Source organism: Suncus etruscus, chromosome 9 (genome assembly GCF_024139225.1).
Source record: "Suncus etruscus isolate mSunEtr1 chromosome 9, mSunEtr1.pri.cur, whole genome shotgun sequence".
NCBI lineage: Eukaryota > Metazoa > Chordata > Mammalia > Eulipotyphla > Soricidae > Suncus > Suncus etruscus.
Genome location: NC_064856.1, coordinates 23,202,684 through 23,228,836, shown reverse-complemented (window position 1 = coordinate 23,228,836; position 26,153 = coordinate 23,202,684). Strand labels below are relative to the sequence as shown.

The 26,153-nt window shown below is 37.3% G+C and overlaps 1 protein-coding gene across 1 annotated transcript in view; it reads left to right on the top strand.

Moving 5' to 3' along the window:
* The window catches only part of PTPRT (protein tyrosine phosphatase receptor type T), a 935,630-nt gene that overhangs the window by 727,743 nt on the left and 181,734 nt on the right, over positions 1–26,153 (top strand). Inside the window, exon 13 of the mRNA XM_049779129.1 lies at positions 2,141–2,276. Within this exon, the coding sequence (XP_049635086.1) occupies positions 2,141–2,276 (136 nt within the window). The remainder of the gene's footprint in view (positions 1–2,140; positions 2,277–26,153) is intronic.

Sequence of the window (26,153 nt, the reverse complement as noted above, 5' to 3'; positions counted from 1 at the left end):
AGATGTCTGCCCCATACTCAGTTTAGGTTAGTACATAGCTCATGGGTGCTCAGTAGAAAATTAATGAATGATTAATGAACACATGAAGCAAGCAATTGTTGTTCACTTGCCTTTTATTACTCAATAATCATCTGTTCATCAATAATTACAGGGGGAGGCTTGTGCTCAAACCTGACATTAGGGAGTTGAATAGAGCACATTCACTCTCCTGGAAGACTCACTGTTCTCACTAGGAAGTTGCAGCTAAGTAAAGCCAGCCTGTCTAAGTTGTAAGAGAGTTTGGGGGAAAGACTTCTAGCAGAGACAGCTCTTGTTATTCTTAAGCAAGAAGAAGAGATGCATCACTATGCTCCAGGCTCTACTTTAACTTCAGTGAGTTGAGGGAATCAGAATCATTGCTGATGGGCATTAAATCCCTGCAGCTCAGCTGAGTTTTGTGAATACAGAACTGAACACAGGGAAACTCAATTTGGTTCCACAAGAACAAATGTGTGTGGGCAGAGATGTCATCCCTTCAGCTACACATTGAACAATCACAAGCATTAAGGGAACACCGATTACGAGCCCAAGCTTGGTGCTAACATGAGGAAACAAAGAAAAATTAGACATTATGTCGCCCCTACAGAACTCATAGGCCACTGGAGAAGACAGATGGGAAAACATATAGCTCACACTATTGGTCTATTGAGTTCAGTGCTTTGCTGCAGTAGTAGTATCTGAATCTGGAGAAAGACTCTCCCAGAGGCAAGGACAATGAAAGAAGGTGGGGCTGCTAATGATGGATGAGCTGGTGCTGGTGTAGCAAGAATAGATGGTTCAGAAAAGAACTCTTTGGATTTTAACTACTTTCCACAAATAGGGCTTACTTGCAAATAGGAAGAACAGCAAGAAGAAATGCATTTAGGGTTCTGGCTTACTCTCTTCAGTGTTGACAGAAGTGTCCATTTACAATGATCCCCTCTCTGTGATTCATGTGCATTCTTTTAAAGCTGGTCTGAAGCCTTCTTTTTGCACTTACTTCCTTTAAGGCAAAAAACAAGGAAAAATGGTTGCCGGGAAGAAGAGGGGTTAGGGGACTATGGACCTTCAATTTAAACATTCAAGGTTTCTGACTATATAGAGAACTAGAAAACTGGAATTCTGGCTCTACTCTTTATTAGCTTTGTGACTTTTAGATATTAACCCTGGATTTTCCCTCTATAATGGGAAAAAAGACTATTTTTGGGAATTTTTGTGAGGACTGACATGTCCACAAAGGTCGGTATATGGGTATATGTGCTCTATTCCCTGCATTCCTCTCTTCCTTGAAATAAGTCAGTTTGTAGACACCCACCTGAGTATGTAACATAGCCTTAAATTCCCAGAGTATAATAGTCAGATATAAATGTCTTTTGGATCCAATAAAATTTCCTATAAAGTACTAATTTTCTTTTTTTTTTTTTTGTTTTGTTTTTTGGTTTTTTTTTTGGTTTTTTGGGTCACACCCGGCGGTGCTCAGGGGTTACTCCTGGCTTTCTGCTCAGAAATAGCTCCTGGCAGGCACGGGGGACCATATGGGACACCGGGATTTGAACCAACCACCTTTGGGTTCTGGATCGGCTGCTTGCAAGGCAAACGCCACTGTGCTATCTCTCCGGGCCCAAGTACTAATTTTCTATCCCTAACATTTGTTTTATAGAAAGCACAAAATCCAAATATTATGTTTTTAATCTCTATCATGTTACCTTAAAATAATGCTCTTATTTTCACCATTTACTTGAAAGAATAGGTAAGATTTTGAATAATCCTAGGAACCCAAGAACCAAACTATAATTCCATGATTAAATTCTAAGGACATAGTTGTATAGGGATAAAATCCTCCAATTGATCTTCATAGGATAAGAGTGTCCCAACATAGCCATGGTATAATCTAGGGCAACTCAATTTCTCTGATTGCAATTTCTTCATGTGAAATAAAGAGACTAGACTAAATAAGTTTGACCTCTTAAGAGATGAATTCTCCACAGGAATCTATGGGGTATTAATATAAAGCACCAAACCTGGCACATAGTGCTAATAAAAGGATATACTCATTCTTAGGATTATGGTTCAGCTGTTATTATGAATCTTTTAAACATTCTCTTGTCTCTTCTTCTCCAAGGAGCTTCCACACAGAACTCCAATACTGTGGAACCAGAGAAGCAGGTGGACAACACTGTGAAGATGGCTGGTGTGATTGCTGGCCTCCTCATGTTCATCATAATTCTCCTGGGTGTAATGCTCACCATTAAAAGGAGGTGAGTCTCTGCCAACTTTTTGATCTATTGATGAGGGTTTGGCCAAGCAAACAGAGGTTGCTCTCTGCCTCTCAGATGCAAAGTTGCCACTCCTGGCATGTGCGTATTGTGGATTTTTCTCCCTGATCCACATCCCACAAAGCCTTCTCAACTGGCTTGCTGCTGCTAACGCCCCACTACAGGACTTCCCTTTTAACTTCTCTGACCAACAGTGCAGTTATCTACAGTTTGTATATTTTCTCCAGATTCTATTGATCCCAACAGGTAGAACAGAGTCCATCCTTCTCAAGTTTCACTACTGCTGCCATATCTGTGTCTCAGACATTTATAAGCTTTGAGGATAGCAACAGGGAAAGCCAGAGAGGGACAGAGCATGTTCATCCACTGGCACTGATTCTAATGTGCATGGTAATTCTCCTGCCTGTCTCTCTTGAGCTCCCAGATAGGTTTCCACGTTGACTATATGTTGGTCTGTCTTTAACACCACCCTCCCAAGATAGCTTTTTCTGGGACAACATTTATCTATGCTGCAATAATATTTGCTTCTCAGTGCCTTGAATTGATATAAATAGATATTTGCCTCTTTAAATCCAAGTACTTAACACCTCAGTCTAAAATTCTGGATTTGGTGACTCCAAGTAAAGGCCAACCTCAATGACAAAAACTTGTATCCAGCAGCAGAAGGTGAAGTATAAAGGAAATTTATGTTCTAGTAAAACAGGACAGAATAGCTAAGAAAAAACATCCCAGTACTTGTCCCTAAGGAGTCACATGATTATTAGTGCAGAGAGGAATAAAAAGAAGAAAGAGTAATGCCTACATTCCATTCCATTTACCAGATGGGGCTTCGCCTAAACTCATAGTGTGTCTTCTCTTGACTTTTTTTTGGCACAAAGATACCCACGTCTCTCATTATGTTCTGAATTAACCATTACTCTCCTTAATCAGGGCATCATATTGGCAGCCCTTGTCCTTTTTTCTGTCTTTTGTGTAATGAATTACACCTTTCCTTAGCAAACACAAGCAGGGAGGGAAGGTGCTCCCTTCATATTGAGTTTCAAGAGCCCCAAATGGCTGAAAACTGTCTGCATTGTTCTCTCACTACTATCAGTGATGAAATGAGGTGGTATTGCATCTCTTGGTGCTATTACCTGAGGTTGAACAGGAAGTTTGATTTCTTAGTGGACAGTAAGCACAGTGTTCATATAAGATCATTGACATGTTGTTTAGACTTTCATATATACTTGAGGCAGAGGTGAATTTGGGATTGCCTACCTGGAAGAAGCAATCAGTTTAATAGAACTGCCTCCCTCTTTGATAAACCTGAAATGTTCTCATTCTTTGCCACTGATTTGTAAATCAGATAGGCTTTTCCAATTTTGCTCTTTCTAAAGCCTGGCTTAACCCACGACACCATCATCTGTGAGCTTGTGAAGAAATTTCACTTTCTTCTGAACAGCTATTTCTAAAATGTATATCTTGGGAAGAAAAGGGCTTTCTGTATGTAGGATAGGATCATGTATAACATGAATTCTTTGTATGATTTTTAATTCTTCTGCTGTATTTCTTTTACTCACCTCTTTCAAAACCCACCATTGGGCATCAATGATCACTATTTCTCGCCAAGAGGCAAAAGTTAGATATTATGGTAATTGGCAACAGGGATGGAGAGGATACTGATCAATGTTTTTAATACAGTATTCTGAGTGGGACATTTTCCTGACTTTGTAAATATCACTAGATACATACAGATGTATATAGAAGAAGAAAAAGGGAAGGAGAAGATGAAAGGGGAGAGAGGAAAAGAGATTTAAAATAGAAATATGTACTTTTCACTAACTTACACTCTCTTCTGATGTCTAGAGATAATCCAAAGGACAGAGCAAGTCTTCTCATGTCTTCTGACTCCATCTCCATATATGAATATAGGGAAATGTTTGCCAGTAGATTAGATATATCGCTTTTTACTTGTGGCTAGAATGCTTTTCTTATCTCTTTATCTATCTCTTTAGCTATCATTTCTTTCTAAAGAGCCATGTTATTTTCTGCAGTTGTCATTGGTATTCATTTCTTCTCTTTATCATTTCTTGCCGAAGTGGCATGTTATTTTCTGCAATTGTCTTTGGTATTCATTTCTTCTCCATTGGACAGTCAGCTGCCTTGTTCTGATTCATCCATATCACAAATGTTCCTTGCAATATTGGGTATTCCCTTCAAACATGTTGAATAGAGAAACCAGTCAAATTAGAACAGATGGGGCCCAGAATCAACATTGCATCTTTTGGGCAAATTTTTTCACTCAGAACACAGACCCAAACATCAACATTGAGGATAAAGGGGTATACCCAGTTAGGGATGCAGAAGGGCAGGATGAAAAATGTGAATGTTGATCTAAGCCTTCAAGAAACATACTAGCCAGTTAAAAAATGAGAAAGTGATAGAAAAAGCTAAGCACTAGGTGAGCCCATTGAGACAGAGGCATTATTAGATCATTTTGTGCTACAGATCAGAAAACTATAATGTGTAGAATTCAAGAAAACTGCCCCAATATCATAAGTGTCATAAGTGTCAGAACAAGGTGCCAAACTTGGTCATCAGGGAGCACAAACTTTTTGACTTTATTCAATTTGGATGCAATATAAAACAAGAGTTGATGAGATATTGAATTTTGGCTAATTTTGACTGGTTCATCAGGATGAGAAGGCTTTTTATATAAAATGTTCCAACCACTTTGAAGTGTTCCTTTCCACACACCCTGAAAAGTAAATAGTTCTGTGTGCCTCTAGAGCTGGAAATCTGTTAAATTCATAGTGCTCACATTTTAATGAACTATTTATTGTACACATTACTTACATTACAAATTCACCTCTTTACTGCCATCCTACTTCATTACAGCACAGATACCCAACTACCCTTGTTTTTATCCTCACAGAAGATTTCATGATCCTAATTCCTCTCCCCATCAATTTTCTTCTGATATTCCTGCCAGTCATCCAATAGGAAATTATTTTTGACTTTTGATTTATTGTGTTATTCCTAAGACCTAGGAGAAGAAAACCAAGTACCTTAAGCTCTTTGAACTAGGCCATGTCAAAATCTGACATGTCTGTCTTGTTAACCTGCCTCCCTAACCCATCCCAGGAACATAATTTCATAAATTGCCTAGAAATTTCTTTCCCCTTGCTTGGGAGCTCTGTGAATTTTCCCAGCTCAGGCACCATAACTCAAAGCCTTCCTAACCTTACTTCCATGTATAGATCCACAGTTCCCTCTGTCATATCATACCACTTATCACTCCAGAAAACAATGTAAACATTGATTATTAAAGCAGGCACTTAAAGTCAGACAGCTTATAGCCTAATCCCTGCTGTGCCACTCACCACCTATTTAAAGTTGTACAAGTTATTTAACCTCTTCACTTTTTACATCTGTAAAAGAGGAATAATAATGTCTCAGAGTGAGTATTAAATAAAATAATCCACAAATGTACTTAGAGCAATACTTAGAAATGTACTGGCACATAAATGACCTCCTACTGTTTAAATTGTAGCTAGTATTATCATGTTTTATGCTTTTCCTGTCTGGTTTTCCCATTAGGCACGTGGGTTGGATTAAGATCTCATTTCTCTTTCTAGTTTTGGAACTTGGCAGAGATGAACTTATCACAGACCCTCAGGAAAGTTTTGTTGAATTAATGTTGAAAATATGGATGGATGAATAATGAACTTATTTTAGGTAATTGGATAGATTAATGAATGAATTAAGAGATGAGTGGGTGGGTTTATGAACTAAACGTATAATTCAGTGGATGCATGGATAGATCATTGATGCATGGATAGATGGATTGATAGACAGATAGATGTATGAGTTTTGAACTAGAAAAACAGGTACATAATCAAATGAATGGCTAAGGGGAAAGCTAGTCTGTTTAAAAATTAGGTAACAAAGGAAAGCTGTGCCTGAAGTCAGTTCTACCAGCCAACTGAAGGAAGATACCACAGTATGTGACTTATTAAGTTTTGGGCTATTTTTTTTTCTAATTATGGCTGTCTTCCTATTCAGGATATTTCATTTTAGGCACTCTGTTATTTGCTACTTGCATGGTATTGTTGTAAAATTAGAATTTCAGTAAATCTTCCTTAGAACTTAGGAAAAGCTCACGAGTTCTCTTTGTTTTGGTAAGAGAAAAATAAAAACTACAATCTTCATCTAGAATATCTTGCAAATTAATTGGGGACATAAACCAAATTTTTAAAGGCCAGTCAGTTATCATAATTCTAGAGTTTCCTGAAATTGCATCAGCATTAGCCCTGGCATTTGGTGGCATCTAGGATAACTTAGAAAATCTACATGTAAGAGAAGGTTTGAAGATAAATTGATTAAATTGTCAGAGAACATGGCCCAGAATTTTGACCACAATTTAGGGTACAAGGGTGCAGTCTGGCACTCCCTTCAATAAAGGAAATTGCTGCAGGCATCTTGCATCTGAGCATCTCTAGTGGGGAGCAAATCCTTCAATGAGAGGAAAACGAGCAGTTGAATATGAAATATGAATAGATGAAACTACATAAATAATGAAACTACATAGAGAGTATGTGGGATCAATACATCTTCTGGCAGAAGTATGACAAGTTTAATTTTTTAAGCAGGGGATTTTTTTTTTTGGTTTTATGGACCACACCCTTTTGATGCTCAGGGGTTACTCCTGGCTAAGCACTCAGAAATCTTCCCTGGCTTGGGGGGACCATATGGGATGCCGGAGGATCGAACATCGGTTCTTCCTCGGCTAGCGCTTACAAGGCAGACACCTTACCTCTAGCGCCACCTCGCCAGCCTGAGCAGGGGAATTTATAGAGGTAAAATTAGCCATAGGTGAAGAATAATTATAATCACAAAGCAGAGTACAACAGTAATAATACCTAAGCTATGGGTGTGACTGTAAAAATTCTAGGTTACAAAGGAGAAGGTTACAACTCAAGGCAACTCTTTGCAAGCTTACTTTAAATGCAAAATTAGGATTAGGAGGGAGTAAAAAATTAGGATTAGGAGGGAGTAAAAAATATCTAGGAACTTGATCTTTACTGGACTGGAATCTCTTGTTTTAGAGGTTAAGTAAACCTTAACCAATTTGGGAGCCAAATCCCCCAAAATGAGTTTTCCTATTTCTAACGGGGTGGGGGGTCAATAGTCAATAGCCAGGATCTGCATTATGGTTATGCCCTTGATTACCAGAAAATGCAGCTGCAAGGAGAAAAAGTATTGTCTTTGCTTTTAGGGCTGGCTATTATTCAGAAAAGGGGTTCTCAATCTTTGGTGCTGGAATTTTGAGCCAAATTATTTGATAGAGACCATAATTTTGCCTGATATTTACAAAGGAGAGATAGTCAAATGACTGAAAATGTAATGCCAAGCATCTCTTTGGAAATTCCTCAACCATCCACGCAGGGGAAAAAGGCATCCACAGTGGGCCTTTTGAGGAACCCCATGGTGGTTAATTTAGTTCTCCCCACCAGGAAAATCTGAGGATACATCTGGTGGGCTGAGCTCCCATACAAGTTAGGTATGCCCTGGCAGGAAATCCTGTTTGAAGTGGGAGGTCTTGCAATTGGTCAAGAAATTCTCATGATGAAAGTGGGTTTTAGAGTTTTGATTTACCATCCAAGAATACAATACTAGTAAATTCTCTGTAAGGTTGTGTGGAGAGTTTAAAGAGCAAGTATCTGCCCCTTAGTGCCTTACTATATTGCTCAGGTTATTTCTCCTTTTCTCAAAGGAATAATAGGCTCGATAACTTTGTAAATCACAATGCTAAATTTTAATTTTTTATTTCTTTAGTATATTTTTATTTATTTAAACATCTTGATTACAAATATGATTGTGATTAGGTTTCAGTCATGTAAAGAACAACCCCCTTCACCAGTGCAACATTCCCACCACCAATGTCCCAAATCTCCCTCCATCCCACCCTACCCCCACCTGTACTCCAGACAGGCTTTCCAGTTCCCTCATTCATTCACATGATTATGGTAGTTCTCTGTGTAGTTATTTCTATAACTGCACTCACCACTCTTTGTGGTGAGCTTCATGAAGTGAGCTGGAAGTTCCAGCCCTCCTCTAATTGTCTCTGAGGATTGTTGCAAAGATGACTTTTATTTTTCTTAAAACCTATAGATGAGTGAGACTATTCTGCGTCTCTCTCTCTCTTCCTCTGACTTATTTCACTTAGCATAATAGACTCCATGTACATCCATGTATAGGAAAATTTTCATGACTTCATCTCTCCTGACAGCTGCGTAATATTCCATTGTGTATATGTACCACAGTTTCTTTAGCCATTCATCTGTTGAATGGCATCTTGGTTGTTTCCAGAGCCTGGCTATTGTGAATAGTGCTGCAATAAACATAGGTGTGAGGAAGGGGTTTTTGTATTGTATTCTTGTGTTCCTAGGGTATATTCCTAGGAGTGATATAACTGGATCGTATGGGAGCTCAATTTCTAGTTTTTGGAGGAATCTCCATATCGCTTTCCATAGAGGTTGGACTAGACGGCATTCCCACCAGCAGTGGATAAGAGTTCCTTTCTCTCCACATCCCCACCAGCACTGATTGTTCTCATTCTTTGTGATGTGTGCCAGTCTCTGTGGTGTGAGATGGTATCTCATCGTTGTTTTGATTTGCATCTCCCTGATGATCAGTGATGAGGAGCATTTTTTCATGTGCCTTTTGGCCATTTGTATTTCTTTTTTATCAAAGTGTCTGTTCATTTCTTCTCCCCATTTTTGATGGGATTAGATTTTTTTTCTTGTAAAGTTCTGTCAATGCCCTTTATATTTTAGATATTAGCCCTTTATCTGATGGGTATTGGGTGAATAGTTTCTCCCACATGGTGGGTGGTTCTTGTATCCTGGGCACTATTTCTTTTGAGGCACAGAAGCTTCTCAGCTTAATGTATTCCCATCTGTTGATCTCTGCTTCCACTTGGTTGGAAAGTGCAGTTTCCTCCTTGAAGATGCCTTTAGTCTCAATGTCCTGGAGTGTTTTACCTATGTGTTGTTCTATATACCTTATGGTCTCAGGTCTGATATCAAGATTTTTAATCCATTTTACCTTTGTACATGATGTTAACTAGAGGTCTATGTTCGCTTTATTGCAAGTGGCTAACCAGTTCCACCAGCACCACTTGTTGAAGAGGTTTTCCCTGCTCCACTTAGGATTTCTTGCTCCCTTTTCAAAAATTAGGTAATTGTATGTCTGAGGAACATTTTTTTTCTGAGGAACATTTTTTTGAGAACTCAAGCCTTTTCCACTGATCTGAGGGTCTGTCTTTATTCCAATACCATGCTGCTTTGATAACTATTGCTTTGTAGTACATTTTAAAGTTGGGAAAAGTAATGCCTTCCATACTCCTTTTCCCTAGAAGTGCTTTAGCTATTCAAAGGTATTTATTGTTCCAGATGAACTTCATAAGTGTTTGATCCACTTCTTTGAAGAATGTCATGGGTATCTTTAGACTGGGATCGCATTAAATCTGTACAATGCTTTGGGGAGTATTGCCATTTTAATGATGTTAATCCTGCCAATCCATGATCAGGGTATGTGTTTTCATTTCCGTGTGTCCTCTCTTATTTCTTGGAGCAGGGCTGTATAGTTGTTTTTTTTTTTTTTTTGTATAGGTCCTTCACATCTTTGGTCAAGTTGACTACTAATGTGAATGGGATTGCCTTCTTGACATCCATCTCTTCCCTATCATTATTGGTGTATAAAAAGGCCATTGATTTCTGTGTGTTAATTTTGTAGTCTACCACCTTGCTATATGAGTCTATTGTTTCTAGAAGCTTTTTGGTGGAGTCTTTAGGGTTTTCTAAGTAGAGTATCATGTCATCTGCAAACAGTGAGAGCTTGATTTCTTCCTTTCCTATCTAGATTCCCTTGAGATCTTTTTCTTGACTGATTACTACAGCAAGCACATCCAATACTATGTTAAAGAGGAGTGGTGAGAGCAGACAGCGTTGTCTTCTACCAGAATTTACAGGAAAGGCTTTTAGGTTTTCTCCATTGAGGATAGTATTTGCCATTGGCTTGTGGTAGATGGCTTCGACTAGATTGAGAAGGTTCCTTCCATTCCCATCTTGCTGAGAGTTTTGATCAAGAATGGGTGTTGGATCTTATCAAATGCTTTCTCTGCATCTATTGATATGATCATGTGATTTTTATTTTTCTTGTTGTTTATGTTGTGCATGATATTGATAGATTTACAGATGCTAAACCATCTTTGCATTTCTAGTATGAAACCTACTTGGTCATAGTGTATGATCCTCTTGATGATGCATTGGATCCTATTTGCCAGGATTTTGTTGAAGATATTTGCATCTGCATTCATCAGGGATATTGGTCTGTAATTTTCTTTTTTGGCAGCATCTCTGTCTGGTTTTGGTATCAAGGTGATGTTAGCTTCATAAAAGCTGTTTGGGAGTGTTCCCGTTTTTTCAATTTTATGGAAGAGCCTGGCTAGGATTGGTAGTAGTTCCTCTTGAAAGGTTTGAAAGAATTCCTTAGTAAATCATTCTGGGCCTGGGCTTTTCATTTTAGGCAGATGTTTGATTACAGTTTCAATTTCCTCAATAGTGATGGGAGTGTTTAGATATGTTATATCCTCCTTACTTAATTGTGGAAGGTTATAAGTGTCCAAGAATTTATCTATTTCTTCTAGGTTCTCATCTTTAGTAGCATAAAGTTTCTCAAAGTAGTCTCTGATTACCCTTTGGATCTCTGCAGTATCTTTTGTGATCTCCCTCTACTCATTTCTAATACGGGTTATCAGGTTTCTCTCTCTCTTTCTTTGTGAGTTTTGCCAATGGTCTATCAATCTTGTTTATTTCTTCAAAGAACCAGCTTCTGCTTTCGTTGATATTTCGGATTGTTTTTTGGTTTTCCACTTCATTGATTTCTGCTTTCAGTTTTGTTATTTCCTTCTGTCTCCCTATTTTTGGTTCCTTTCGTTGGTCATTTTCTAATTTTATGAGCTGCATCATTAAGTTATTCAGGTATGCCCCTTCTTCCTTCCTGATGTGTGCTTGCAAAGCTGTAAATTTTCCTCTCAGGACCACTTTTGCTGTGTCCCATAGATTCTGGCCGTTTGTGTCTTCATTATCATTTGTTTCCAGGAAAGTTTTGATTTCCTCTTTGATTTCATCTCGGACCCACTGGTTGTTCAGTAGCAGGGTGTTTAATTTCCAATTGTTAAAGTTTTTCTTCTGTGTGGCTTTGTAGTTCACATCTAATTTCAGAGCCTTGTGGTCAGCAAAGGTAGCCTGCAAGATTTCTATCCTCTTGATTTTATGAAGGTATGTTTTATGTGTCAGCATGTGGTCTATACTGCAGAATGACCCATGTACATTGGAGAAGAATGTGTATCCAGGTTTTTTTTTATCTACTAGTCCTCTCTCTTCCATTACTCTTTTCAGGGTTAGTATGTTTTTGTTGGGTTTCAGTCTGGTTGACCTATCAAGTGTTGACATGGCCGTGTTGAGATCTTGCACAATTATTGTGTTATTATTGATGTCTTCTTTCAGATTTGTCAGTAATTGTATTAGATAATTTGCTGGTCTCTTATTGGGTGCATATATGTTTAATAGTCTGATTTCTTCCTGTTGCACATATCCCTTGATTAGTACATAGTGTCCATCTTTGTCCCTTACACCTTTTCTGAGTATAAAGTTGGTGTCATCAGATATTAATATGGCCACCCCATCTTTTTTAAGTGTGTTGTTTGATTAGATGATTTTCCTCCAGCCTTTGATTTTGAGTTTATGTTTGTTCTGACTATTCAGGTGTGTTTCTTGTAGGCAGCAGAAGGTTGGATTCATCTTTTTGACCCATTTTGCCACTCTGTCTTTTAATTGGTGAATTTAGTCCATTGACATTGAGGGAGATGATTGTCATAGGATTTAATGTCATCTTTGTAGATAACTTTGCTGTGTTTGTTGGTCTCTCTTCTCTTAAAGTAGACCTTTCAGTTTTTCCTTTAAGGCTGGTTTTTCATTTGTAAAGTTTCTGAACTGTTGTTTATCCATGAAATTATGTATCCTTCCTTCAAACCTGAATGTGAGTCAGGCTGGGTGCAGTATTCTCGGTGAGGCATTCATTTTATTCAGTCTTGTCACAATATCCCACCACTGTCTTCTGGCCTTGAAAGTTTCTTGTGACATGTCTGCTGTAAGTCTTAGGGATGCTCCTTTGAATGTAATTTCCCTTTTTGATCTTGCTGCTTTCAGTATTCTATCTCTATCTGTGGGATTTGTCATTGTAACGAGGATGTGTCTTGAGGTGTTTTTCTTTGGCTCTCTTTTAGCTGGTACTCTTCAGGCATGCAGGATTTGATTGCATGTAGTCTTTAACTCTGGGAGTATCTCTTTGATGATGTCTTTGACCGTTGATTCTTCCTGGAGATCTCCTACGTGGGCCTCTGGGACTCTGATGATTCTTATGTTGTTTCTGTTGAGTTTATCAAAGACTTCTATTTTAATTTGTTCACATTCCTTGAGTACTTTTTCCATTGCCTGATCGTTTGTCCTAAGGTTATTTTCCAGTTTCTTCTGCTGTGTTGAGTTTTTCTGCATCTCATCTTCCAGTATTCCGATTCTCTCCTCAGCTGCTGTTACCCTGCTGTTGAGGCCATCCACTGAGGTTTTCAGTTCAGTTACCGTGTTTTTCAAATCTGCTATTTCAGTTGGAGTTTTCTGATTTCTGTCTTTGTGTTCTGTTCAGATCGATCTATGCTTTCTTTGAGTTCTACAAACATCTTCCGTATTTCTATTTTAAGTTCCTTATCCGAGAGGTTAATCAGATGGTTGGAATTTTTTAGGTCATCCAAGCTATGGTCTTCATTCTCTGTGCATGGTGTTTGCCTGCGAGTTTTCCCCATTGTCATGCTAGTAGTGTGGTTTTTCCTGCATGTTGTGGTGGGGTTTATTGGTTAGAAAGAGTGTGTGGCTGCTCCACTTTGCTTCGCAGCTGTGCTCTTCTGGGGCCTCTAGGTGACAGTTTTTGGAGGTTCACTTCCCAGGGCTCTGAGGAGAGCTTCAAGAATTCAGGAAAGACAGAGAAGCATAGGACAGGGCTCCTTTCAGGTCCTCACTTTCCTCAGAAGAAGCACATTTTTAAATATTTTTAAAAGAATTATTTTATTTTTGCAATTTTAATATTCTTAAAGAAGTGAATGCTTTGTTTTTATTATTCCTATGAGAGTAAGGAATGTTTGTGTCTGTGAATGAGGTGTGTATATGTCCTTCACTAAACTCTACTATATCCTGGGTATCTAGATTAATATAACCTGAAATAATTCAGAAAATTATTTTGGGGAAGCTAATTATTGCCTCCCCATCCTTGAAATGTACTTTTGAACATCAAATATGCTTATATTCATTGCAACGCTATTTATAATAGCCAAAATTGGAAACAACCTAGATGCCCGACAACAGATGAGTGATTAAACAAAGTGTGGTACATCTACACAATGAAATACTATGGAGCTGTCAGAAAAGAGATGAAATGTTCTTGAAATGTTCTTATACATGGATGAACATGAAAACTATTATGCTGAGTGAAATAAATCAGAGGGAGAGAGATCGATATAGAATAGTCTCACTCATTTACGGGTTTTAAGAAAAGTACAAGACAGTATAGTAATACCCAAAAACACTAGAAATGAGAGCTGAAAGGACCAGCCCCTGATATGAAACTTACCACAAAGTGTGGTGAGTGCAGATAGAGAAATAACTACACTAAAAACTATAATAACAATGGTAATGAGTGAGAGAAGTACAATACCTGTCTCAAATACAGGCAGGGAATAAAGGAGAAGGGAGAAAGGGGGCATTGGTTGTGAGAATGTTGCACAGGTAAAGGGGCTGTTTTTAATGACTGAGGCCCAACTGCAAGCATGTTTGTAATTTTGAATAATAAATTATTAAAATTATTTTAAAAAAAGAAATGCTTAGTGACTTGGTTATATAGTTAGGAAATAGTGATTCTGGGATTTTTTAGTTCATTATATTTCTTCTTTCCAAAGTTGTTTAAGCTTGCAGCAGTCTGCCAGAGTACCTGGGTGAGGAAATAGAAGTTCAGCAGGAGAAATTAACTTCTCCCAAGATGTCATAGTAATGCTTTGAACAATTGAGCAGATAGAAACAAGAGTATTTCTTGATTCTCTTCACAGTGAACACTATGGAGAATATTGGTGTATGCAAATCTTCATCAAATGTATCTCCAGATTTTGGGTGCAGAGATATTTGAATTCCCAAGCATTGAAACTCAGAGTCAGTAGTAAGGAAAAAAACAATTGTGTTGTCTATGGGTTGCAAGATGGCCTATTTGGATTTTTCCAGTATCTCCATCATTGCCCAAGTTCTTCACTCTCTTTTATCACCTACGACCACTATTTATTTGACCCAAATTTTGTAGCACTGTGAATAATTATCCCCCCAAAATTGAATTCCTAAAAAGATAAGTCCAGTTTCTTAACTCTATGATTGTTTTTGTTTGTTTTGTTTTCTGATGGTACAGTTTTGTGCTCCTCTGAAAACTGGGAGAAAAATCTAGGGCTTTGGAAGTTTCTTATTGAGTGGAGAAAATTGGGGGCTTCAAGGATATGTTCCTCCATGAAGATCTAAAGATGGCTCCTTTCTATGCCAGAAAAATTGAAAAATGGTTGCAAATAATCAAGTAATTCCAAAAGAGAGAGAAACTGTTATTGCCTACTAAGATATTTGGAGACCTGAATTATTCATTAATTTTGATCAATTCACAAGCATACTAGTTATTATCAGTATAGCAAAATATGTAAATCAAAAGTATTACAATTTCTTTTTACACAAAATAAGAAAATATAATAAAGAAAACCAGTGGACTTTGAGGTTTTGTTTTTAAATAAAGGTTCTCTGAAGCCAATCACTAGAAGAGACATTATTAGAAATAAATTGTTAGACTGTAAATTTTTTAAGCTTTCTTTTAAGAATGGAGTGTTCACTGGATGTTTTATTTGACACTTCTTTTTGTACTGTTGTGGTGTTCCACCTCCTTTTTCCCCTTCGTCTCTCGAAACTAGGATGAGAACTTCCAGAAGGACTCCACCCATTTTCAGCGTATTTGATTTTTCCCCAGTTTATTACTTTTCTTCAAACAAAACCACATAACTTGAACTATCTAGTCCCACCTCCCAACTAGAGCGGGAAATAAAGGAGGTACTAAGACCAAACAGGTGTAGGACCACTAAGTAGTTAGCTAGGCACAGAGGGGACCACTTATTCTGGTAGCCCCAGGGATGAGGGAGGAGGATATGGGAGGTAGGACAGGAACGGGGATGGAGGGAAGACAATTCGGTGATGGGAACTCCCCTGTTTTTATGTTAATATGTACCTAAAATATTATTGTCAATGATATGTAGGCCACTATGATTAAAATAAAAATTATATTTAAAAAAAGAATGAAATCCTGGGGGCCAAAGTGATAGTACAGTAGGTAGGTTATTTACCGTGCACATGGCCAACCCATATGGGATTCCTGACATCCCATATGGTCTCCTGGATCTGCCAAGAATATTTCTGAATGCAGAGCCAGGAGTAATGCCTGTGCACCATTGGGCATCATTGGGCACCAAAAAGGACAAAAAATAAATAAAAGAATGGAATCCTTAGTCAGATGAAATCTTACATGAAGCTTCAGTTCCCAAGGAGATAAAATTTGATGAATTCTGACTTTGATGGAGGTGGTAGTCTAGAAGACCTACTTTATTAGGTTCCCTGCACAACCCTGAGCTTCTAGAATACTAGTTTGAGTAGCACTGCTATACTTCAACTCATCTAAGAAATAGATGAGGAAATGAAAGCTCAGTGAAATAAGTCTATTCAAGTTGGCCCATTCAAATTGAAGATTGAAATTCGCATTTCATGCAATGTTCTTTATTGGTATAGTTTGAATTTCATTATGGTCATCTATTCTGTTACAGAATATTCCTTAAAATCTAACTTAAGAATAAGCTATGAAATTTGGTGGCTTATTTCTCTTGCGAATCTATACTTTGGTCAGAGTTTGAAGGGAATGATTTTTCTGTTCCATGCTATCAAGAATCTCATTCAGTGTAATTCAGTTCATTGGGGCTGGAGTGGTAGGGGGAAGCAAGTTATCTATTTTTTCTTAATATAATCACAGGGATATTTATGTATCTACTTTGCCTGGTCTTTTCTGCTTGACAATCTCAATATACTTGCACTGCTTTGTGGAGAATAAGAGTTCTTTATTTTAATTGCTTGATTTCTTTTTTAATTTTTATTATTTTTATATATTTATTCAAGTACAATGGTTACAAATATGTTTGGGTTAGGTTTCAGTCATAAAATGTACAACCTCCTTTTACCAGTGTAACTTTCCAGAAACAATGTCCCTCATTTCTCTCCTCCCCATACTCCTGCATGTCTTCAAGACAAGTATTATATCTTTTCTCTCTCTGACTATTATTGTCATTATAGTTTTAGAGTATTTAGATCTTTAATGACACTGCCACTCTTTGTGGTAAGCTTTATATCATGTGCTCATCCTTTAGGTCCTCATCTCTATTATCTCTGGGTATTGTTTTTTAATCTACTTATATATACAATTTTATTACAAACATGATTGTAGTTGGGTTTCAGTCAAATAAAGAACACCCCCTTCACCAGTGCAACATTCCCATCACCAATGCCCTAAATCTCCCATATCCCATAGATTAGTGATACTAATCTGTATCTATCTCTGACCCTCTGACTTATTTCACTCAGCATAATAGTCTCCATGTCCATCCAGTTATAGGCACATTTTAACAGCTGCATAGTATTACATTGTATGTATGTACCAAAGTTTCTTTAGCCACTCATCTGTTGTCCAGTATCTGGGTTTTTTCCAGATTCTGGCTATTGTGTAAATAGCGCTACAATGAACAAAGACATGCTGAGGGAATTTTTGTATTGTGTTTTTGTGTTCCTAGGTTATATCACTAGGAGTGGTATAGCTGGATCATATGGGAGCTCAATTTCCAATTGTTAAGGAATCTTCATATTGTTTTACATAAAGGTTGGACTAGATGGCGTTTCCACCAGCAATGAATGAGAGTTCCTTTCTCCCCACATCTCAAGCAGCACTGATTGTTCTTGTTGTGATGTGTGCCATTCTCTGTGGTATGAGACGATACTTTATCACTGTTTTAATTTGAATTTTCCTGATGATTAGTGATGTGGAGCATTTTTTCATTTGCCTTTTGACTATCTGTTTTTCTTTTTTGAGGAAATGTCCATTCATTTCTTTTCCCCATTTTTTGATGGAGTTAAAATTTTTTGTTTTGTCAGTACCTTGTATATTTTACATGTTAGCCCTGATCTAATGGGTATTGGGTGAATAGTTTTTCCCAATCTGTGGATGCCTGTGGGTCCTAGTCACTGTTTTCTTTGAGATGCAGAAGCTTCTAAAATTAATGTAGTCCCATTTTTTTTAATCTCTACTTCACTTGTTTGGACAGTGGTGTATCCTCCTTGAAGATGCTTTTAATTTCAATGTCATGGAGTGTTTTTCCTATGTTTTCTTTGATGTAACATAGTTTTGTGTCTGATATAAAGGTTTTTAATCTATTTGGATTTGACCTTTGTGCATGGAGTTAGATGGAGGTCAGAGTTTGCTCTTTTGCATGTGGCTGACCACGTATCCCAATACCATTTGTTGAAGAGGGTTTTCTTGCTCCATTTTGCATTTTATCAAAATTTTTATCAAAAATAAATTGATTGTATGTCTGGGAACATTCTCTGAATGCTCAAGTCTATTCCATTGATCTGAGAGTCTTTATGCCAATGCCATGAAATTTTGATGACTATTGCTTTGTAATACAATTTAAAGTTGGTGAAAATTATGCCTCCTATCTTCTTTTTCTTAAGAGTTTCTTTAGTTATTTATGGGTATTGTTCAAAATGAATTTCAGGAGTGCTTGATCCACTTCTTTGAAGAATGTCATGAAATTGCATTCAATCTGTACAAAGCTTTGGGGAGTTGTCATTTTAATTATGTTAATTCTCCCAATCCATGAGCAGGGTATGAGACTCTATTTCTTTGTATCCTTTATTTCTTGAAGCAATGTTTTGTACTTTTCTTTGTATAGGTACTTAACTTCTTTCCTTAAGTTGATTCCAAAGTATTTGAGTTTCTGTGGCACTATTGTAATTAGGATTGCATTTTTAATATCTATTTCTATTCTATCATTATTTGTATATAAGAGTGCCATCGATTTTTATTGTTAATTTTGTAGCCTGCCACTTAACTATACTAATCTATTATTTCTAGAAGCATTTGATAGATTTTTAAGGGTTTTCTAAATATAGTATCATGTCATCTGCAAACAGTGAGAGCTTGACTTCTTTCTTTCCTCTGGATCCCTTTGATATATTTTTCTTGCATTTTCTCTGGTAAATACTTCTAGTATTATGTTAAGTAGGAGTGATAAGAGGGTCAGCCCTGTCTTGGGCCATATTTTAGAAGAAAGATTGTCAATTTATCTCCACTGAGTAGAATATTTGCTATGTGCTTGTGGGAAAATGACCTTGACTATTTTAAGAAAAGTTCTTTCCTTTCCCATCTTGTTGAAGTTTTTTTTTTTTATAAATGACCATTGGATCTTATCAAATGCTTTGATTGATTATATGGTTTTTGTTTTTATTCTATTGTTATGATATATTACACTGATTGACTTGTGTATGTTAAACCATCCTTGCATACCTGAGATGAACCTTACTTGTTCATGGTCTATGACCTTCTTAATGAGTGTTCTCTCTGTTAAGATTTTGTTGAGGATCTCTGCATCTGTGTCCACCAATGATATTGGTCTGTAATTCTCTCTTTTTTGTGGCAAATCTGTCTGCTTTTAGTATTAGGATGCTTTTAGCTTTATAAAAACTATTTGGTAGTATTTCTGTTTCTTCAAGTCCCTGAAAGAGTCTAAAGATGATTGGTAGTAGGTCCTCTTGAACGGTTTAAATTAATTTGTTAGTGAATCCATCTGGGCCTGGACTTTTGTTTTTAGGAAGACTTTTTTTTTTTATCACCATTCTCATTTTGTCTACAGTGATGGGTCTATTCAGATATGCTAGATCATTTTGGTTCAGCCTTGGAAGGTTATGAGTGTAAGAATCTATCCATTTCTTCCAGGTTCTTTTGTTTTCTGGCATAGAGTTTCTCAAAGTAAGCTCTGATTACCCTTTGAGATTCTGTAGTATCTGTAGTGATCTCCTTCATATCATTTCTAATTCAGTTTCTTAAGTTTCTCTCTCCCTTTATGAGTTTTGCTAGTGGTTTATCAATTTTGTTTTTTTTTCAAAGAACAAATTCTTGCTTTTATTGATATTTTGGATTTCTTTTATTTTTAATGCAATTATTTCTGCTCTAAGCTTTATTATTTCCTTCTGTCTGCCTATTTTTTGTTCATTTTGTTGATTACTTTTTAATTCTATAAGCTGTGTCTTTAAATTATTTATGTAGGCCCCTTCTTCCTTCCTATTGAGTGCTTGCAAAGCTATAAATTTTTCTTTTTAGTACTGCTTTTGCTATGTCCAACAAATTCTAATAACTTTTGTCTTAATTTGCATTTATTCCCAAGAATCTTTTGATTTTCTCTTTGATTTCATCTCTGAACCACTGGTTTTCAGTAGTGAGCTGTTTAATTTCCAGGTGTTCAAGTTTTTTTCCTTTGTGTCTGTAGTTCACTTCTAATTTCAGTACATAATGATCTGAGAATGTAGTTCATACAATTTCTATTCTTTTGATTTTATTGAGATATTTTTAATATTTTAGTATTAATATTAAATATTTTTAATTTTTAATTTTTAATATTTTTAATTTTAATATTTCAATGTGGTCATTCCTGGAGTATGAGCCATGTGCATTGGAGAAGAATGTGTTTTTAGTTTTCTGGGGATGGAGAGGCCCATATATATCTACTAGGTCACTGGCATTTCTTCTTTCAGAGCTAGTATATTCCTATTAGATTTAAGCCTGGTTGATCTATCAAAGGGTAAAGGGACAATGTTGAGGTGCCCCACTATTATGTGCTATTGTTGATATCTTCCTGTAAATTTGTCAACAATTGTTTTGAATAATTTTTCTGGTCCCTCATTGGTGCTTATACGTTATGAGTTTGATTCCTTCCTGTTGTACATATCCCTTTATTCTTAATAACTTTTTTAAGTCTAAAATCTGTGTCATCTGATATTAATATGGCCACTCCATCCTTTTTAAGGGACTTGTTTGCTTGGACAATTGTTCTCCACCCTTTGATTTTGAGTTGATGTTTGTTCTTATTATTCAAATGTTTCTTGTAGGCAGAAGAACATTGGATTCAGATTTTTAATCTATTTTTGTTACTCTGTGACATTCTGTGTCACTTAACTGGTGTATTTAGTCCATTGTTGTTGAGGGATAATGTCATTGGACTTACTGTCATCTTTCTGTAGGAGTTTGGTGTGTTTGTCTCAAAGTAGACTTTTCAATTTGTCTTTTAAGGCTGTTTTTGAGCCTGCAAAGTCTGAGCTGTTTTTTATATGTGAAAATATGTATTCTTCCTTCAAACCCAAATGTGAGTATATCTGAGTAAAGTATTCAGAGCAAAGCATTAATTTTATTGAGTTTTGTGCCTATGTCCCACCACTGTCTTTGGACCTTGTGGGTTTCTTATGACATATCTGCTGTAAATATTAAGGATGTTCATTTTAATATACACTCCCTCTTTGATCTTGCTACTTTCAATTTTATATCCCATTTATGGGATTTGTCATTATGACTTAGATTTGTCTTGGGGTGCTTTAGTTTGGATCTCTTCTAGCTGATACTCTTTGGGCGTGCAGGATTTGGTCACATGCACTCTTTAACTCTGGAGTTTTTCTGCAATGATGTCCTTTAATGTTGATTTTTTCATGGGGATATTCTTTTTGATTATCTGGAATTCCAATAATTATTATGCTGTTTTTGTTGAATTTATCAAAGACTTCTATTTTTATTTGTTCACATTCTTTTAGGATTTTTTCCATTGTCTGATCCTTTGCTTTAAGGCTCTTTTCTAATCTCTTGCTTTGTATGGAGTTTTTACGCATATCATCTTCCAGCTCACTGATTCTGTCCTCAACCATTATAACTCTGTTGGAGAGGCTTTCCAATGAGGTTTTCGTTTTACCTAGCAAGTTTTTGAATTCTGTTATTTCAGTTTGGCATTTTCTCTTTTCTACTTTCATATTTTCTTGATTCCTATTTGTGGTTCACTCAGTTTGTTTTATTATTTCTTTGAGTTTTATGACAATCCTCCATAGTTTTTCCCTAAAGTCCATATCAGAGAAGCTAAATAGGTGGTTGGCACTTTTTGGGTAATCAGAGTTGCTTCTTCATTCTCTATACATGGTGGAGACCTGAATTGTTTCCCCGCTGTCATACTTGTGTTATTTTCTATGTGTTGTGCTGGGATTCATTGACTAGGAGAAATGCATGGTCATGGAGAAGTGATGTGCAGCCAGGCACCTCAGGTGCATCATGATGTCACCTGAGTTGATGTGCATATGGCTGGTCAGGATCAGGCTCAGGCCTTCTTGGTCAGGCTCATCTCACCTCTGTTGACATGCATTCCATGGGCTCTGTTCTTAGGGACAATATAGGTCCAGGCATAGTGGCTGATGTGCCAAGTTTATGAGTTCTAAGTAAGCATTCTAAAGACCTAAACTTTAGAATCCAGATCACAAGGAATCTTTGTGAGTATTCCCAGAAAATTTTAAGATGTAATTCCTAAAACAGTCTCTTGGTCACATAGATGAGTCCTAATTCACAGAAAGATGCCCAGCATCCTAAGCATCAGGAAGCTCACTTTGAAACCCTCCTGCATCTTCTTGCTTTTTTGACTGATACTGATAGATACTGATATGATTTGACCAGAAACAGAAAAATAGATGTCATTATGATTTTCCTTTAATTACAGGATCACAGTATGAGTGATAGGCTAATCCTCAAAGACCAAAGAAATCTGATCCAAGACCAAAGTCATGATTATCATAAAATTAGTTTTAATTGACTAAAAAATGAAATTTTCAAGTGATTAAACATATTGAGATTCCTCTGTATAATATATTACCTCATCATAGGAGAAAACTCCCATATCTTCCATACTGAAGATAATTAGAAGAGAGAGTTTCATCTCCTTAAGCTTAGGGATACTAAAATACAATGTGCACTTCAAAGAATCAAGATTTCATATCAATCTAATTCTTCTTTGTTTGTTTTTTCTTTTCCCCCCTTTTTGGACATTTTCTTCATCTGACTGCCCATCAATATATAGAAGAAATGCTTATTCCTACTCCTATTACTTGTAAGTATCGACCCGGGGATAATTTGCTTCCCTGTAAGGGAACATGTAGCATGTTTTTTTTATCCACCAACTACATGTCTGTTGGTTTCTCATACTTTTGTCTAAGTCATCTGTAGTCTCAAAATTTTTTTGCTTTGTGTAGACATTTCCCATTTGAGAAAAAAACAGTCATTGATCATGTCTGTCATGGTTTTGTCATCTTTGAATTCCTACTACTGTTATTTTCAAAGATGATGAAAGGCTGCCTCCCTTTGTAATCATCTGGCTAGTAATACCCAGATTCTAAAAAGCAGCCAGTCTAATCCTCCTGTAAGACTTGCACATCTAAATCAAATTTAGAGATGTCAGCAAATTCAAGGTGTATTTGTGTCTACTAGCAATAGTCCTAGGTGTTTAAATGGTTTTTTAAATTTTTCTTAATTTATCTTGATTTATAAAGTTACTGAGTTTCTGGCTCACAATGTTCTAACACCAATCCCACTATCAGTGTCTATTTCCTTCTACCAATATTATCAGATTTTCTCCCACCCCTCAACCCATCATTTCAGGAAGTCTACAGAAAAATCTAGAGAAAATCATAGCTTTATCTAGAATAATTTTCCTTGGTGAGAGAAAAATGTAAGATCATTTGTTGGGCTAGATTTATCATCTTTTTTTAGCATAAGTTATTGCATGTATTTTGTTGGGAATCATAAAGCGTTTGGTACAGTGGGTAAAGCATTTGCCTTGCATGTGGCTAATGCAGAATCAATGCCTCCTAGGACTCTATGTGGTACTCTGACACCACCTAAAATCCCTGAGTACGGAACCAGGAGTAAGACCTACACTTCTAGGCATGGTCTCCAAACCAAAAAAAAAAAAAAAATGCAGCCATTTGGTGGGAGTTATAGATGTCTGGTTGCCTATCTTTTTTCTACCTTCTAAACAAAAGTGATGATTTTTATAATTTTCAAGAAAAGGGGGAGACTCCATAAAATGATACTTGGTAATGAAATAATAGATGACTGCTCAGTTGGTCCCTATTCCTAATAAGCACTTTTCATACGTGAAACTTAAAGATGTGATATCACACATCCAATTATCAACAGTTGGATTGAAACTCAGGGTGTCCAGCTCCTGATAGATTGTATTGTCTATCTATTCATATCTTCCCTTTGTCCTGGCAAACCTAGGCTTGTGAAGGAGATCACATCTGTCACATATGAGAACATATGAAGATCATATCTGTCCGTGATCACTAGTGAAGTCTTGGCAGGTGAAAATGGGCCAGCAAAAGGCTTCCCAGACTCTTTGCTCAGTGTAGCATCTGAGAACGTAGGAGATAAATGAAACTGACCACTGGAAGTATTTGACAATCCAGGGGATGGTGATAGGGAAAGTAGAAAAGACTGATCAGAGGAAGAGACTAGAAATGGGATAGGTCTGGGAAGGAAGATATGCTGTCAAAGTTTAGGAAATAAGGAAACAGCCTAGCATGCTACGAGAATTCATAGGGACATGAGATCCATGAGACTGAGAGTATAACAATACAGAAAAGGAATCAAGGGGAAAATGAGGATCTCTATTATCTTCAAGTTGAGAACACTCCTCCAAGTTTTAAGTATAGTCCCTGAGTGAGGGACTTCAACCTTCTCTTCCCAACATAAATATATGTTATAACAGTTATCATCACAAGGAGCTCATTAGAACTACAATGTCTAGAATCCTCACTCAAAGTTGACTCAGAATCTGCAAAACAAAGAAGCTGCATGGGGGGGTGCCGGCGAGGAGCTGTGATGCAGGGCATAAGGCCTTGTGCTCACTAGCCTAGGAAGGACCTCGGTTTAACGCCCCCCCCCCCTCCGTGTCCCATATGGTCCCCCAAGCCAGGAGCGATTTCTGAGCGCATAGGCAGGAGTAACCCCTGAGCGTCACTGGGTGGGGCTCAAAAATGTTTTTAAAAAAAGGAAGGAAGCTGTGTCCAAGCATGCGAAGCATTAGGTTCAGAGCAATACTCTTAATGGTCCATCTAAAATAATAAAAAGAATGTTCTCCTCACATATTCCCTGTCAACCCCCCCTCAGAAGGTTTATAAAATATAAAACTACCAACATTCTTGACTGAACAATCTTTTCAACAAAAAACAGTGCTTATTTAACAGATTTGTGGGATTCCCATTGATTGGTCAGGATTCTGGGATATAGAAATAAGCAGCATCACAAAAGTCCTCACACATATGGGTTTAGAAGAGGGAGAAACTCGAAAACAAACAATATTTATAAGAACTAGTATAAATAAATCATATAAATATTATTATAATTACTGAAAGACTCAAAGAGGAAAAGGGAAACCAGTAGCAATGTTATAAAGTCAGAGTGAGAGAGGAATAGAGAAATGTTTTCTTTTTTGAGAAAAGAGAGGTTTAATGGTTCTCTCAATGTGAAAAGACCTCTACATAAGACCAGGGCCCACAAATTTTCAGTTTAAGAAGCCAGTAGTAACTGTTTTTGACTTTAGAAGCTTATGCAGTTTCTACTCAACTCTGAGGTTATAACATGAAACAGTCATAGACAACATGTAAATGAGTGGGCGTAGGTGCATTCCAATTAAGTTCTAATTTAAAATTTTAGGCAGAGCCAGAGAGATAGCAGCTGACTTTGGTTCTGTCACCAGCACTAAATATAGTCTCCTGAGTCTTTCTAGAGGTTACTTGTGAGCGCAGTGCTAGAAATAATGCTCAAGCACTTCCAGGTATGGAAACATTCAAAATTAAGAACGTGGGGTATATAACTTGTTGGAAAAGATAGTTTGTCAATCCCTATCCTTTTTGAGACAGGAGAGAAAGAATTCAAGATATAGCTGCTTTATTGATCTCCTGTTCCGAGATGCATCTTTTTTTTTTTTTTTTTTTGGTTTTTGGGCCACACCCTGTGACGCTCAGGGGTTACTCCTGGCTATGCGCTCAGAAGTTGCTCCTGGCTTCTTGGGGGACCATATGGGACGCCGGGGGATCGAACCGAGGTCCGTCCTAGGCTAGCGCAGGCAAGGCAGGCACCTTACCTCCAGCGCCACCGCCCGGCCCCCCGAGATGCATCTTGTGTTTACAACTACACCGTTAGGGCCCGGAGAGACAGCACAATAGCGTTTGCCTTGCAAGCAGCCGATCCAGGACCAAAGGTAGTTGGTTCGAATCCCGGTGTCCCATATGGTCCCCCGTGCCTGCCAGGAGCTATTTCTGAGCAGACAGCCAGGAGTAACCCCTGAGCACCGCCGGGTGTGGCCCCCAAAAACAAACAAACAAAAAAGATAAACAACTACACGGTTAATGAAAAGACCCAACCCACCCTGGAAGGGGTAGAATTGAGAAAGTTGGTATTTCCTAGGTACCAGGATCATCTGACATTTACAAGTCTGGTAAGAGATGGCTATTGAGTTGTGTTTATTTAAACACTATTTAAACTGAGATTGGAGTTTGAGAATTCATC